This window comes from Scyliorhinus canicula, chromosome 1 (genome assembly GCF_902713615.1).
Source record: "Scyliorhinus canicula chromosome 1, sScyCan1.1, whole genome shotgun sequence".
Lineage (NCBI taxonomy): Eukaryota > Metazoa > Chordata > Chondrichthyes > Carcharhiniformes > Scyliorhinidae > Scyliorhinus > Scyliorhinus canicula.
Genome location: NC_052146.1, coordinates 299296809 through 299313630, shown reverse-complemented (window position 1 = coordinate 299313630; position 16822 = coordinate 299296809). Strand labels below are relative to the sequence as shown.

Genomic DNA, 16822 nt, shown 5'->3' with positions numbered 1-16822 from the left:
AAATTACCTCTTAATTGGAAAAAATGAATTGGGTACTCTAAATTAATTTTTAAAAAAATTTTATATAAAGTTCAGCGTATGCTCCTTACAGATGCTGCCAGACCTGTTGAGATTTTCCAGCATTTTCTCTTTTGGTTTCAGCAGTAGCAGCCTGCCACTGTGTCAGAAGGTGGAGAGTTGAAATTCAACACCAGGCTAGGTTTAAAGTGAGAGGGGAGCGATACAAAAGGGAACAGAGAGGAAATTTCTTCACACAGGGTGGTGAACATCTGGAATGGGCTGCCAGAGGCAATGGTAGAGGTTTGTCTTTTAAAAAAGTTGGGCAGGGTGGGTATAGAGGGATGTGGGCCAAATGCGGGCAAGTGGGATTAGCTTAGTGATAGAAACTGGGCGGCATGGACAAGCTGGGCCAAAGGGCCTGTTTCCATGCTGTAAACATCTATGACTTGCACACGTAAACTAAGTTGACGCTTTGGTTTGCCTCTCAGTGACCTCCTTGGCTAGTCTTGTGGGCAATAAAGATCTAAGGCAACAAGTTTGAAAACAAGGGAATCCTCATGTCAGGGCCAAAGCCCAATCCCAGTTAACTGGCCATTCATCTCTTGTGTACAAACACAGGCTGCTTCGACTAATTATCATAGCATTAATGTAGAATTTACAGTGCAGGAGGCCATTTGGCCCATCGAGTCTGCACTGGCCCTTGGAAAGAGCACCCCACTTAAGCCTGCGCCTCCACCCCATCTTTGGACACAAAGGGAAATGTAGCATGGTCAATCCACCTAACAAGGAAACCAGAGCACCCGGAGGAAACCCACGCACACATGGGGAGAACGTGCAGACTCTGCACAGACAGTCACCCAAGCCGGGAATCGAATCAGAGACCCTGGAGCTGTGCAGCAACAGTGCTAACCACCGTGCATTGTTGCACAGTGACAAACAGAGGTGACTGTTATTTCACAAAGTAATTTATCAGCTGTGATCTAAAAGGAGACATATAAATCTTCCAATGCAGCATTGACTTTGTAAATGCAACACTTGTATGTTTTTTAAAAATTCCTTTTAATGTTAAAAAAGTGCAATGCTTTCTTTTTTTTTTGCTGCAAATGACACAAACCGTAATAAATTCCATTAAGTAGATAACATGCTGGATATTAGACCTGCCATTTGACTTCCACACAAGTACAAGAATCAGTGAGAAAAAGGGACTTCAGATATTAAAAAAACTCATCTCATTTTCATTATAAACTGCGAGTACAGCACCAAACAACTAATTACGGTGACTCTCCCATAATAAAACATCCGCAAGACACTTCAAAGGAACTTTATAAAACAACTGGCGAGGGAAAAATAAAACCACTGGTAAAATGTATGGAAATGTGACTGTGTTTCAATCAGAGCATGGGAAAATGTATGAATAATTCAGATCAATGCAAGTGGTGTCAACTATACTGCAGCCACTAGATGCCCTTGAGGAGTTTACACAACTCTTTAGCATCACCTGGTGGAAGGAATAGTAATCTGCCAGAATGAAAAAAAAAATGAAACGAAAACCGCTTATTGTCACAAGTAGGCTTCAAATGAAGTTACTGTGAAAAGCCACAAGTCGCCACATTTGAGCCTGTTTGGGGAGGCTGGTATGGGAATTGAACCGTTCTGCTGGCCTGCCTTGGTCTGCTTTAAAAGCCAGCTCTTTAGCCCTGTGCTATGAAATGCCTTATACAATTACCCTCAAGAAGCTTGAATATATTCATCCTCCACACTTACAAAATTATATTAAAGGTTCCTTTCCTTGATTGTCTGGCCACATACCATTTCTACCCATGTGGTTAGCACAGTTGCTTCACAGCTCCAGGGTCCCAAGTTTGATTCCCGGCTTGGGGAATTGTCTATGCGGAGTCTGCACGTTCTCTCCGTGTCTGCGTGGGTTTCCTCCGAGGTGCTCCGGTTTCCTCCCACAGTCCAAAGACGTGCAGGTTAGATGGATTGGCCATGATAAATTGCCCTTGGTGTCCAAAAAGGTTGGGTAGGATTACTGGATTGCGGGGATAGGGTGGAGGTGTGGGCTTAAGTGGGGTGCTCTTTTCGGGGGGCCTGTGTAGACTCGATGGGCCGAATGGCCTCCTTCTGTACTGTAAATTCTATGTGATTCTATGTCAGCTTTCTTCCTGGCCCTCCCCTCCAAATTCCACAATCATCAATTGCAGAGGTGATTGATCCCTTCCCTTTAAGAGAAGCACCAGCTATTGGTTTGGTACACCATCGATAGAGTTATGATTTGATAAATCTTTGTACTCAAGGTGATGTGTCTCAGCATTGGGGAATAGAGTATTTACCCATTCAACATTATGAGTGAAAAAGAGCCTCTTATTTAGGTTTTAAAGAGCTCAAATATATTGCATATTGGGCACAAATAGTCCAAAATGTTATTCTGTCAGCCCAGTCAAAATTCAAACCCAAGTCCCAAAGGATAGAAAAACCCATTCTAAGCATTCAGCAATATCCAAGTTGATACGAATACTTTGACAACATCACAAAAACTAGGAGGGCTGAATGGAAGAAAATTTATTTTTAATGAATCAGGGGATCATTAAAATCAAGTCTGGCAGATTTGTCATGAACTCTGATTTTTGGGGGATTTGTTTGAGGCCAATTCCTACATGCATCACACCCGTGAATCATGCAGTTTGCTGTGCCATGTGCACCATATACGGTGATTCCAGCTTCAAATTCAATACAGAATTGCCTCAGGTAAGCATTGACACGTGGTACATAGTAGGGTATCTGCACGTTATGGTGAAATCTTAAAAACCTTATTTTCTCTGGATCTGCACCCCAACCCATTCTCACAAAGCTTTTCTGATGCTTCATAGTCGAGTCTCAAAAAATAGGTTTTTAAAAGGTTGGTATAAAAAACAATTCAATCCATTTGAATCAACTGTTTCCTGTTATCAAGTACACAAGGTGCCTCCCTCCTCATCTTACATCTGAACCAGTAATTTGCTACTCTATCATTTCAAACATACTGTATCAAATTTTGGAAGCCATACCTTCTGCAATTTTCCATTCCTATAAGCCTGTTGGTTCTTAATAACATCAGGCAGGTACTTTGCACAGTAGAGTGCTACTTCTTCACCTGAAAGAAACAAAAATAAGATTTGAATCTAATCAATATACAGATTATCCTTTGGGAGAGAGAAATAAGTGAATTCAAGAAAGCTTGGGTTGGGCAGGGGTGAAGAAGAAGCAAGAGAAATGCATATTCTGCTAGAGTTGCAAGAGTAAAGGGTATACAGTTGTAAATCATTATGAAGGCACATAATCAAGCCTGTTGTGGACTGTGAAACTGCAGATGCGAATGCAAAACTGTGGGAGGTGCATGGGTATGGATTGAATGTGGCGTCTGAAACCCAGGCTTGGTTGAACAGGACACCCTGGTCACACATGTCAAGGACAGTGTGAACAATTGAGTGCGTGTGTGGGGCCCAGTCAGGAGAAAAGGGAATTAAATGTAATCCAAGACTTGCAGTTTCAGGTAGACCCAACTGAATGGCTCAAGTCATGGTAATGTCGAGCTGGACAAAGTTGGGTCTCATGCCAAATTCTTCAGTGGCACTCACAGGGACAAGGATTGTTGTGGAGAAGCAAGGTTGGATCTCCTTGGCGTTTATATGTAAACGGAATTTGCAAATACTGCATTGTCACCAAGGTTCATTGTGTAAGTGAGGATTAAACCAGATGGATTATGAACGTATTGGGGTATCCACCATTGGGTGAAATAGCCTCTTCTTTTGTAAAAATACGAACATGTGAGATATTGAAAGTAGGCTGTAGGCTAGTCAGCACTTCGAAGTGAAACATAAGTTAACTTATCAAATGTCCCAATAAAGTGTCCCATGTAAACACATTTTTTACAAAAGCTCAAACAATTTATTTTTTGGGTTATACTTTTACTGAAAATGTTCAATGATAGGCGAATTCCATAACTTCAAGATGACATATCAATGCATTTCAATATTCTATCCAGTTAAAGGGTGAGACCATTTTTATGGAATTTAGGGCTTTTCCATTTTAATCTGGTGGCACAGTAGCACAGTGCTTAGTTAACACTGTTGCTTCACAGCGCCAGTGACCCGGGTTCGATTCCTGGCTTGGTTATGGTTTTGTGGAGTCTGTACGTTTTCCCTGTGTCTGCGTGGGTTTCCTCTGGGTGCTCTGGTTTCCTCCCACAAGTCCCGAAACACATGTTTGTTAGGTGTTTTGGATATTCTGAATTCTCCGTCAGTGTACCCGAACAGGCCCGCCGAGTGTGGAGACTGAGCTTTTCACAGTAACTTCATTGCAGTGCTAATGTAAGCCTACTTGTGACACTCAATTTATTACAAATCATTGTAACATAAATTACAATGAGTTTAGTACAGTGGTTGGCATTTCATGAACTGCTTAAAACCCAGTTCGATTCCGGCTTGGGTCACTGTCTGTGCGGAGTCTGCACATCCTCCCCGTGTGTGCGTGGGTTTCCTCCGGGTGCTCCGGTTTCCTCCCACAGTCCAAAGACGTGCAGGTTAGGTGGATTGGCCATGATAAATTGCCCTTAGTGTCCAAAATTGCCCTTAGTGTTGGGTGGGGTTACTGGGTTATGGGGATAGGGTGGAGGTGTTGACCTTGGGTAGGGTGCTCTTTCCAAGAGCTGGTGCAGACTCGATGGGCCGAATGGCCTCCTTCTGCACTGTAAATTCTATGAAAAAGTTATAATTTCAGCATTGTTTACACTTTCTTTTTTAAAAATTTTCCAATTAAGGGGCAATTTAGCGTGGACAATCCACCTACCCTGCACCTCTTTTTGTTGTGGGGGTGAGACCCATGCAGACACAGGGAGAATGTGCAAACTCCACATGGGCAGAGACCTGGGGCCGGGATCGAACCAGGGTCCTCAGCGCAGCGAGGCAGCAGTGCTAACCACTGCACCGTTTATTGTTTAGATTTTCTACATTTTATTTGCACAACTGATCTGATATTTTCCATTATCAGGTGGCTTTGCTACAATCTGAACCCTGCAATTTTCCAGCGCCAGGGACCCGGGTTTGATTCCCTGGCTTGGGTCATTTTCTGTCTGCCTGTGTGGAGTCAGCACATTCTCCCAGTGTCTGTGTGGGTTTCCTACGGGCGCTCCGGTTCCCTCCCTCAAGACGTGCTTGTTAGGTATATTGGACATTCAACAATGCTGAGTTACCATGGCCCAGGATATTACAATTAGCCTACAGTATAGGAACCAATCGGTTTACTGAAAGTTAAATGGGACTAAGACTCCACTCAATCCAAAAGGCAGAAAATATCCCGCCCAATAACCACTTCACTCTCTAACTTAAAGGAACAATGAAATAAAATGAAAATCACAATTGTCACAAGTAGGCTTCAAATGAATTACTGTGAAAAACCCCTAGTCACCACATTCTGGCACCTGTTCGGGGAGGCTGGTACGGGAATTGAACCCGCGCTGTTGGCATGCTTAATGACAGTACAGTATCATGAATTATGAAAAACACCCGGTGATGGAGTTCATTTTACCCACGCGTTCTATTTTTACATTTTTTATAAATTTAGAGTACCCAATTCATTTTTTTCCCAATTAAGGGGGAATATAGCGTGACCAATTCACCCACCCTGCGCATCTTTGGGTTGTGGGAACGAGACCCACGCAGACACGGTGAGAATATATTGCCCAAAACTGATCACTGAACAATTCTTGTGCTTCACAAAAGTTTAATCTAAGCCAAGAAATTAAACAATTGAAAAGACAAGTCAATTAGCGAGTTAACATATGAATTCAATCAATCCCAGAACATGTACTAAATTTGCCTATGCTTTAAACTGCTGACAAATGCTATGGTGATTGAAGAGGGATTTTCTAATTGTTATTGTCCCTTACTCATCCCAAGAGATTGTATCAATGGGAGAAACAGTGCAGGAAATGTCTGGTAATGATGCACCAGATATTCCGGCCATTTTTATATGTCCGTATCCAAGATCAGACTGTAATAAGCCAACTTCCTGTGGGACTGGACACAGAGAATCGAGACAAAGAGCACTTCTCAGGTGAATCCAGACACCAAGGTGTGCAAACCTTTATTCATCCTCCATTCTGAAGCCATACATTGGAATACCAGAATTTCCTATGCCCAGTCATAAATAACAAATGACCCTGTAGGCAAAAGAATTCCATTGCTCACATTCTCCTACCTCCATGTCCATCATAAACTGCAAACATAGCAGTTTCGCCATCCAAATCAGGGATACAGTTATGGGCATCCTGAAAAACATAAATTCAGAGTACATGAGTACATTTCAATCAACTTGCACCATTATCTGACCAACAGCCAGCCAGGTTTCAATCAGAACCATCACAAAACTCAAAAACTTGCCATCTTCAACATGTGACCCCCGTTCCCCCGCATCAAAATCAGTCACAATTACTTGTTGGAATTAATACAAATAGCTAATTATGTACATACAAGTGCTTTAATATACAAAGCGTTCACAAGCATTACTAATTCTCAAAATTATCTATTAAATGCTCGCAATGATGAAATGAACTGACACGTTACCAATGTGTACATGTTCTCTCAGTCTATCAAGGATTCTTCCTTCAAACATGCAAATATAGCAGAGAACTCATTTTGCAAATTAATGGAGGTAATCATTATTAGACTTCTTTACAAATAACTCCGTGGCTTTCAGCTGATTTCTGAACATGAGAGCACAATCCAGGAAGTTACAAAAGCAGCTCCAATAATTTTATCAACACAATCCAGAATAAAGTCTGTTTAACATCCCAGCCACCACCTTAAACATTCACTCTCCTCACCAACGACACAGTGCCAGATGTAGGCACAACAAAGAAGATGTGATGCGGCAAATCAAGAAGCCCTTGACAACACGACCAAACACAATGAATATCATCAAGAAGGATAAGGGCAGATGCATGGGAACACCACCTCCGAGTTCCTCTACAAACCACAAAGCATCCTGATGTAGAACTATATTGCTGTTCCTTCACTGTCACTTGGACAAATTTCTGGAACTCATTTCCTCGCAGCACTGTGCCTGCACCTATACCACTTTGTCTGCAGTTCAAGACGGTGGGCCCTCACAGTGAATCAGCTATGGTTGGTGCACATTGCTGCCACTGCACACCAGGGGTGGCGGGTCTAAATGCTTATGGTGGTGGCTGAGCAGCCAATCAAATGGGCTGCTCTGTACTGGTATTGAGCTGCATTAATCCAGGTTAGTCGCAAAAATTTATCACATTCTTGACTTGTGCGTCGAAAATGGTGTATAGGCTTTGGGGGATTCAGGAGATCAGATACTCACCAAACTCCCAGCCGCTGGCCTGGTCTTGTAGCTACTTGGTCCAGTTCAGTTTCTGGCCAAATGGTATACCCCCACCCCGAGGGAATATCAAAGAGATGGTCAGATTCGCTCGTGTTGGAGATAATCATCCCAGTACACGTATGTGGCAAAAATGCTAATTGCCACTAATGAGCTCACAGTTGAATGCTGTCCAAGTCTTTCTGCACGTGGGCTTGGACTGTTCCTGTATCTGAGAAGTCACGGATGGTACTGAGCACTGTGCAAGCAGTGAACATCCCCACTTCTGACCTTATGAAGGGGAAGTCATTGATGAAGCAGCTGAAGATGATTGGGCCTAGGACACTACCATGCAGGGATGTCTGTAAAGTTGAGGTTCCAACTCTTTTCCTTCAGATAAAAAGGAGCATAATCTTAACTCATGGAATGTTTTGAATTTCCCACCACAACGTGTGTGTTCTTGCTTCCTTTCAATAATGCTTTGTTAGGGCATGGCAAGACTCTCACTTGTTACTGTACTTAAATCCAGCCACTTACACGCACCTCAATTTACATGGCTACCAAAAAACAAGAGAATTTGTCTCACTTTCAAAACTGTGAGAAGATTTTTTAAAAATTAAAGGATAACCAATTTGTCAAGCATTATAAATCCCAGATGCTATACGAGAACTCAAATGACCCCATAAACCACATGAGAATACAATCAAGTCTTTAATAATACTTCATTATCTTTTGCAACACACCTTTTGTTGTTTTTTAAATGGAATTTTTTTAATGATTCACCTGAGAAAGGAGCAGTGCTCCGAAAGCTAGTGTTTGAAACAAACATGTTGGACTTTAACCTGGTGTTGTAAGACTTCTTACTTTTTAAATGGAGGTGAAGTCCAAAGGAACATTCAGATAAAAAAGGTGGGGCTGGACGTGGAAACAAATGGAAACACGGACACAAGAGATATCAGTCATATTATCTGCAATGCACTCAAAAGCAGGAAATAGATGCAGAAAGGCTCTGATAATAATTAAGGTATACAGAGGTTGCGGTGGTTGGGAGAGGGGGGGGGGTTGCACAGCCTAAGCCCCGATCAAGGATTTAGATTTTGAAGAAGCCTTTGAACATGAGCAGAGTGATAGCAAAGGGGGTTCGTAAGAGGATTCCAATGTTTGTGTGGGTTGCGGAAGAAGGAACATCTTAAGCTCCCATATGGATTATCAGGGAAAAATTACATCATCTGCTTCATATGGCACGGCAATATATTTTGTTGAGGATTTTAAAGTTGCTTTCCATTTGCTTTCCTTCACCGTTAGCTTAGGCATACCACACTTAGCAGAATTCTCCCAGTGACCTGGCCTATATTTACTCCTTGGATATGACTTATGCACACTTATGGCAGTGAGTTGCAGAGTTAGGAGCTATACATGTCTCACTTTGTAAATAACTGCAAAATTGAGTAAAGATTGACTTCTAGTCTCCTACTTCACTGACAGATTATAAGATATGAGACAGTCTGGGTAGTTTATCTGCAACATCTTCAATTGCAATTTCCATTTTAATCCAACCACAAGTCAAGATTTCCCCCCTTTCATTCAAACTATGTATGGTTTCATTACATACATTGAATAATAAAGTTGTCAATAAGATGACCATAGGCTGTCTTCCCCTTTTGAGGGGGAGAGCTGACTGGTGGTGATTTAACCTGAGAATCGCCATGCCTTAGACGAGTGGTAAGGTTGAGAAGTCTGAGAACATGCATTAACAGATTCAAAAACAGCTTCTTCCCCACTGTAACCAGCCTAAACGACCCTCTTACGGACTGAACTTATCTCTACGTACATCTTCGAGACTGAATAGAACTACACTTCGTATGCTTCACCTGCTGCTTGTGTCTATGCATTTACGTTGCGTATTTATGTGTGCCCTATGTATTTTTTTCATGTATGGAATGATCTGTTTGGACTGTACGCAGAACAACACGTTTCACTGTACCTTGGTGATAATAATAATCATCACTTATTGTCACAAGTAGGCTTCAATGAAGTTACTTTGAAAAGCCCCTACACATGACAATAAACAAATCAAATTCAACCCAACCTAGTTTCCAGCTGTTTATTTTCACGTGAGAGAGAGAAATAAAGATCAAACTTTCAGATAGCTCAGCAGGCAAGTGTTGTGAATGGTCACTGTGCACAATTGAATGGTTTGAAGAGTTGATGGAATTACAAACCTCTTCTTTTCAAAATTATGGAAACCAAAGAAGTAGTAAATAATTGGAAGCATAATGCCAGGTAGGCAACTTTTGAAGTATTGCTTTGTTGATTTTAATCACGTGTTCAGAAAATTCGACTTGACAACTGCTTGTTAAAAGCTAAAGCTGTCACCATTCCTGAACCAGAAAGTTTTGAAGCATTAAATGGATTCCTGTGTTTCCGGGAAAGTGGGACACAACCTTATTTAACAAAATGTGTGGTGAACAAGCAAACCGTGACAAACCCAATGCTGACGTCTAGACTGAGAACGACTGACTGGTTTGTGAGCAGGAAGTATCCATCAGACTGTATTTATAGTTGTGACGAGACCAGACTGTTCTATGGTGCTTGGTCCAATCTAACATAACCAAAATATAGGCAAAATGAGAAAACAAATGCCTTATATTGTCTGCTGCATCAACCAAATGGGCTTGAATAAGGTGAAGCTTCTCAGGATTGAGAAAAATATAAAGCTTTATGTTTTAAAAAATGTAAATTATGCAAGTAGTGCAAATACTTAGATGATGCAAACAATTTGATTGTGGTCTTTCAATATCTGGATGAGCAAGTGATACAAAATGGTATTTTTAAAAGATAACGTCTCTTGCCAAGAGGTTTTTAAACAACAATTCAAATAGTGGTATCTATCACCTTTAATACCACTTCTATCACCCAGCCCCTGGACCAGGGCATCATTCATGGCATAAAGCATCACTAGAAGATTAAGCAATTTTCTGTACAATGTGATATCTGTTCTCAATTCCACTAAGAAAATTAGGATTTCACTGGTTGTGAAAAGCTATTGCGCATTGCATGTTCTGCACTTACCCAGTAGAGTTTGGAATGCACTCAATCCCAGTTGCATCTGAAGCTGGGTTATAAACAGTGCAGTTCGCATTCCGGCTCAGAAAACAATGACACAGTCAAAGTATAGAAGAGAAGGTTGGTCAAGTGATTCCTGGTGGTCTGAGGCAGATTATTTAATTTTCTTGTTTCAATGAATGATTTCCCCCAATGGAAGAAATCCAGACGACGATGATCAAAATGAGAACTTGGAGATTTGGAAGTAAAATCTAGAAGCACTTCTTCTCACAATGTTGCAGAAATCTGAAACACTCTCCCTCAAAGCGGGATACTGGGGCAATTGCAAGTTTCATGGTCAACACTGATAGTTATCTGTTGGAAAAATGGAGCTTGAGGCACAGGTCAACCTTAATCGGATTGAACATCAAGAGGTGGCTTGAATAGCCTACTCGCTGTTCCTCTGATTTTGTCAGGTTTTATTATTCCACCTGGGGTAACCCTCTTTCTGCACAATGTGACAGCCACTTCAAAAAATGGCTTGTAATCACACCTGGCAAGCAATGCTCTCCAGAAAGCCTTGATAGCTGCATGCATGATAAAGTTCCCGAAATGTTAATTCGTTATGAGCATCAAGATATTCTGATTTTTGAGGTAAGTGGATTAGGTCGATCTCTCCACTTTTAGAGGCTGTAATGAAGATGACGTTTACCTTTCAAGAGCAAAAAGGGGAAAGCTTAGCAGTGACTCACCATCATGATTTACACCAGTATGGTTGGGGGGAAAACAGCAAGTAATTGGTAATTCCAAAAAATACCCAGTACTTTTGCAGTACTGTTTCTCAGCCTAAAACCCAGAGAAACACAACGCAATGGGTAAACTACTGTTCTTTTTGACGAATCACTATCATTTTAAGTGAAGAACAGCACTATAAAGCAGAAAATTTTGCTTCAGTTGGCAATTGTGGAGCTTCCAAAAAGTGTCTGCAAATAAAAGTGAAATCTACTGCCAACTGCTTCTGACACTAAGTTCACACCACCAGCAGAGAGGCAGCTTACACAGCTGATGATCAGCAATTCCGAAGAGACAAACCTCAATTTGCCTGTAGCGAGTTCCAGCAGACATGAGCACTGACTTTATTGGCGAGATTGACAAGAAAGCTACTAACCAAAGTGAAAATTGACCATGTTGCTCCTCGCTGTTTCAATGATGAAGAAGAGACCCAAATTAAGGATGTTGATCTCAGATGGAGGTAAAGTCCAACAGTAGGATGTATAGAAATAACATCATGTAAATTTTCAAAGTTTTGTGCTTTGTAATAAGCACTATAAGATAGTGCTTATTACAAATTCTATTTAGGCAGTTATTTGATAACCACACCTCTTAAATCATTCCTATTTATTGAAAGAAAATGAAAGTCGACCATCATTTCAGAGGACAATAAACTGCTCTGCCCTTTGAGAGAATGCTGACTGGCGGTGATATGACCTGAGGGTCACTGCACCTCAAGTAGGTTGAGAAAAAAGAAAATTACAGCACAGGTTCAGGCCCTTCAGGCCTCCCAGCCTGCGCTGATCCAGATCCTTTGTCTAAACCTGTCGCCTATTTTCCAAGGATCTACTTCCCTCTGTTCCCCGCCCATTCATATATCTGTCTAAATGCATCTTAAATGATGCTATCATGCCTGCCTCTACCAACTCCGCTGGCAAAGCGTTCCAGGCACCCATCACCCTCTGCATAAAAACCTTTCCACGCACATCTCCCTTAAACTTTCCCCCTCTCACCTGGAAATCGTGACCCCTTGTAATTGACATCCCCACTCTTGGAAAAAGCTTGTTGCTATCCACTCTGTCCATACGTCATAATTTTATAGACCTCAATCAGGTCCCCCCTCAACCTCCGTCTTTCCAACGAAAACAATCCTAATCTACCCAACCTTTCTTCATAGTTAGCACCCTCCATACCAGGCAACATCCTGGTGAACCTCCACTGCACCCTCTCTAAAGCATCCACATCCTTCTGGTAATGTGGCAACCAGAACTGCACGCAGTATTCCAAATGTGGCCGAACCAAAGTCCTATACAACTGTAACATGACCGGCTGACTCTTGTACTCAATTACCCCGTCCAATGAAGGCACGCAGGCTGTATGCGTTCTTGACCACTCTATCGACGTGCGTTACCACCTTCAGGGTACAATGGACCTGAACGCCCAGATCTCTCTGTACATCAATTTTCCCCAGGACTCTTCCATTGACCGTATAGTCCGCTCTTGAATAGATCTTCCAAAATGCATCACCTCGCATTTGCCTGAATTGAACTCCATCTGCCATTTCTCTGCCCAATTCTCCAATCTATCTATATTTTGCTGTATTCTCTGACAGTCCTCCTCGCTATCTGCAACTCCACCAATCTTAGTATCATCTGCAAACTTGCTAATCAGACCACCTATATCTTCGTCCAGATCATTTATGTATATCACAAACAACAGTGGTCTGAGCACGGATCCCTGTGGAACACCACTAGTCGCCGTTCTCCATTTTGAGACACTCCCTTCCACCACTACTCTCTGTCTCCTGTTGCCCAGGGCAGGGCCTTCATGGATAACCTCTTATTTATTACCAAACTGAAAGCTTACCACTTCCAAATCATGCAATTGTCACAGCTGCTGTAAAGAAACAAAGCATTAAGGTGAGGGATTTCGTAAGTAGAGAGGTACCACCCTTCCCAGGGCTGCCGCCTCCACTTTTGCAGGACAAGTTGTTGTCGGAGGACGAAATAGGGGAGCATGCCGGATATATAAAAGGAATTGACAGAGTGAGGGTGCTCCGGAGGAGGAGATCAAGCGCAAGTGGGAGGAGGAGCTGGGAGGGGAGGTGCTGGCCGGGACATGGGCAGAGGCCTCATCCAGTTTAAGGTAGTGCTTAGGACCCACGTGACAGTAGTGAGGATGAGCAGGTTCCTTGCTGGGGTGGAAGACAGCTGTGCGGGAGGGCCCGCGGATCATATCCACAGGTTAGCAGAACAAGGGTGCATAGTCTCAAAATACGGGGAAGTAGATGTAGGACTGAGTTTAGGAGGAACTTGTTCACCCAAAGGGTTGTGAATCTATGGAATTCGTTGCCCAGTGAAGCAGTAGAGCATTCTTCATTAAATGTTTTTAAGATAAAGATAGATAGTTTTTTGAAGAATAAAGGGATCAAGGGTTATGGTGTTCGGGCTGGAAAGTGGAGCCGAGTCCACAAAAGATCAGCCATGATCTCATTGAATGGCGGAGCAGGCTCGAGGGGCCAGATGGTCTATTCCTGCTCCTAGTTCTTATGTTCTGGGCGCGTTCAAGACTGAGAGGGTTCTGGCATCCAAGGATCTTGGTATAGGGGGCAGCCCCGAGTCCGGAAGTAGCGATATTCGGGGAGTCGGAAGGGGGTCTGTGGTGTTGGCGGGACTCAGCCGCCGAAGGTACGGGTGGGGTGTGGAAAAAGTCAAGTTCGCTTTGCTGGGGTCATTAAGAGGGGTACACCCGGAGGTGGAAACCGTTCATTGATTTCTTCAAGGAGAATTGAGGGGTCAGCAAGGGAGGGGTGGTGAATAATGGGGTAAAAACTGGGTAGACGGGATGGGATGTTGGTATCTGGGGGTTGTTTGTTTAGGTTGATGTGTTGTTCTGATATTTTGTGTATATATGTAAAAAGCCCTGAATAAAAAGAAACAAAGCATTGGCCCAGAGTATGGATTAATGGCAGAGTGATAGGAGGTCTTGCGGCAAAGGGGCAGTGTCCCTACCTCTGGGTTCAATCCCAACACCAGGACTTATTGGCTACGGAAGTGCATTCATAACGCAGTTCAATAGGCTGATAATCAGCTCAGGAATCTTTCCACCACTGCCCCAAAGGGAAACAAAAATGTGAAATGATATGCTTGCAAGAAATGGCAGAGAAAAAAAAAATTTGTTGATGAAGAAAAGCCATATTCAACTCAAAATGTTAACTAGGTTTCTCTCTCTCCAGAGATGCTACCAGACCGGTTGTGTATTTCCAGCATTTTGTTTTTATTTCAGATTTCCAGCATCCACAGTGTGCTGCTTTTACTAATTTCTACTGGATCATGAACCTAAACCAGCTTTTAATATTTTTTTAAAATTCAGACCACCCTTTTTGTTTTGGACATTCTGAATTTGCCCTGTGTACCTGAACAGACACCAGAATGTGGCGACTAGGGGCTTTTCACAGTAACGTCACTGCAGCGTTAATGTAAGCCAACTTGTGACAATAAGGATTATTATTAAGGGGCAATTTAGCATGGCCAACCCACCTACTCTGCACATCTTTGGGTTGTGGGGGTGAGACCCATGCAGACATGGGGAGAATGTGCAAACTCCACACAGACAGTGACCCAGGACCGGGTTCGAACCCGGGTCCTCGGGCACCGTGAGGCTGCTACATCAGGTTTTATAAAACAATTGTTTTTAGCCGCTTTAATTTGCTGTCCAGAACAGCTGCTTCATTAAGATTTCCCTTTTTAGAGCATCACTCATATTCCCGCCACCCAAATACTTCCAAATGTAGTCACTGAATTGAACAGCAAACGACAGTTGGCCAGGATTGGAATAGAGTTAGAAGCACCTCAGTCCTGTCAAACAGGAGTTGTACAATACAGGTCAATGGTTATTTCCAACCATTTGGCAGTTTTGTCTTTCAAAATGTATAATTACACCCATTTGCTGGAGTCAAATGCATGAATTTGTCTGACCTCTAAACAGTCATTTAAAGATTTCATGTATAAACATGTGAAAATAAAATATTTTGAAAAAGCCTCCAAGACTTTCATTCAGATGCTGATAAACCTGTAAGATTATTTCCAATGTATTCGTTTTTAAATGCCAGATTTGCACCTTTCTTCTTTCCCTTTTAAACAACCCATCTTTTGCTATGGCTGTCACTGCCCCCCCCCCCCCCCCCCCGTGTCTGTGTGGGGAGTGCTCCGGTTTCCTCCCACAGTGCAAAGACATGCAGGTTAGGTGGATTGGCCATGATAAATTGCCCTTAGTGACCAAAAAGATTAGGAGGGGTTATTGGGTTACGGGGATAGGGTGGAAGTGAGGGCTTAAGTAGGTCGGTGCAGACTCGATGGGCCGAATGGCCTCCTTCTGCACTGTATGTTCTATGAATCCTTGCCTTCAACAGTGGGATTTAGGGCACAAGGTTGGACGAGTACCAATTAAATGCCCACCTGCGAACCATGTGTAATTTGATCACTGTTACGAGTGACTGAGAATGAAGAGTTTCACTGGAGGACGAGGCAACCAGCATGGCAGTGACCAAGACAAAATGTGAACTGAAGCTACCAAACAAAAATAATCTGCAAATATGTGCTGGGTCAGCATCTGCAGGAAAAATGCAGGTTAGCAATTACTGGAAAGTTTCTTACTGCCAGGATTAAATTATTTCATTCACTGGAATAGATATCATGTGAACGCCGGCAAGTCTCGACAACTTTTTGTTTTAACACGAGCCTCAGACTCGAGGTACAAGCATTGTACATGCCCCCCCCCCCCCCCCCCCCCCGCGCGATTCGGGTATTAGGATAATAGAGGTGCTAGAGCCGAACGCCTCTCCAATGCAAATCAAAATGTTGGCTCGGTGCTTCCTCCACGAGGTATCAGAGAATGGGAACGCCGTTGCAGTTCCACTCCAGCGGTTTCGATTGAAATGAATGATTACAGTCACCCCCACCCCCACCCCCATCCTGGTCAAAGCGATTCTGACCGAGGTGGGGGTGGTGGGGGACCTGCCCTGGGCCCGGCCTGGTTCGGGTGCCGGATCAGGCGGGACGAGGCGAAGCCCACAATGCAAGGCCCCTCGCTGATAACGTGTGTGCCCCATTCACTCCCTCCCTCTGCACTCACCTCCATGGACACCCTCCAGCCTTGCATGGCAGAGACGCCGAAGCCGAATCGGTCGGTGTACTGCTCGCTCGAGCTCTTCACCGTGTTGGGCTGCGACAGGTAGGCGCCCATTCTGCCGCCGCCTCTCCTCCTTCTTTCTTCTTCTTCTTCCACTTCCCCAACCGCAGCAGCAGCACAACCTCCTGGGGCCCGCAGATTAGGGAGGGATGGGGAGGGGGCTCGATCTGCCTTGGCCGTAGGAGAGGAGGGAGGGAGGGAGCGGCGGCGGGCACAAGGCCGGCAGGGACTGTCAGGGGGGGAGGGGCGGGGGGAGGGGAGGAGCCGGCGCGCGCCAACGGCCGGTCGCCAGGGTAACCGGGCCTAGCAGCCCGCCCGCCTCCTGCTGCAGCCGCTCCGCCTCCTATCCGCCAACTTTCTTCATTCCCCGATAATTATAAACACGGCCTCTGGGCACTCGTGGTGTGTTATTCCTCCCCTCCCCTCCTCGGGCCCGCTTTTCCAAAGATAG

The 16822-nt window shown here is 43.7% G+C and overlaps 1 protein-coding gene across 2 annotated transcripts in view; it reads right to left on the bottom strand.

Moving 5' to 3' along the window:
* Window positions 1-16619, bottom strand: part of ppm1g (protein phosphatase, Mg2+/Mn2+ dependent, 1G) — a 46662-nt gene extending 30043 nt beyond the window's left edge. The window contains exons 1-3 of one of the 2 annotated variants that reach the window (XM_038816255.1): window positions 16315-16619; window positions 6238-6307; window positions 3048-3133 (exon numbers count right to left, since the gene is read on the bottom strand). In XM_038816255.1, the coding sequence (XP_038672183.1) occupies window positions 3048-3133; window positions 6238-6307; window positions 16315-16425 (267 nt within the window). In that variant the 5' untranslated portion in view covers window positions 16426-16619. The remainder of the gene's footprint in view (window positions 1-3047; window positions 3134-6237; window positions 6308-16314) is intronic. The other variant, XM_038816247.1, reaches the window with a different exon arrangement.
* Between the last annotated feature and the right edge of the window lie 203 nt (window positions 16620-16822).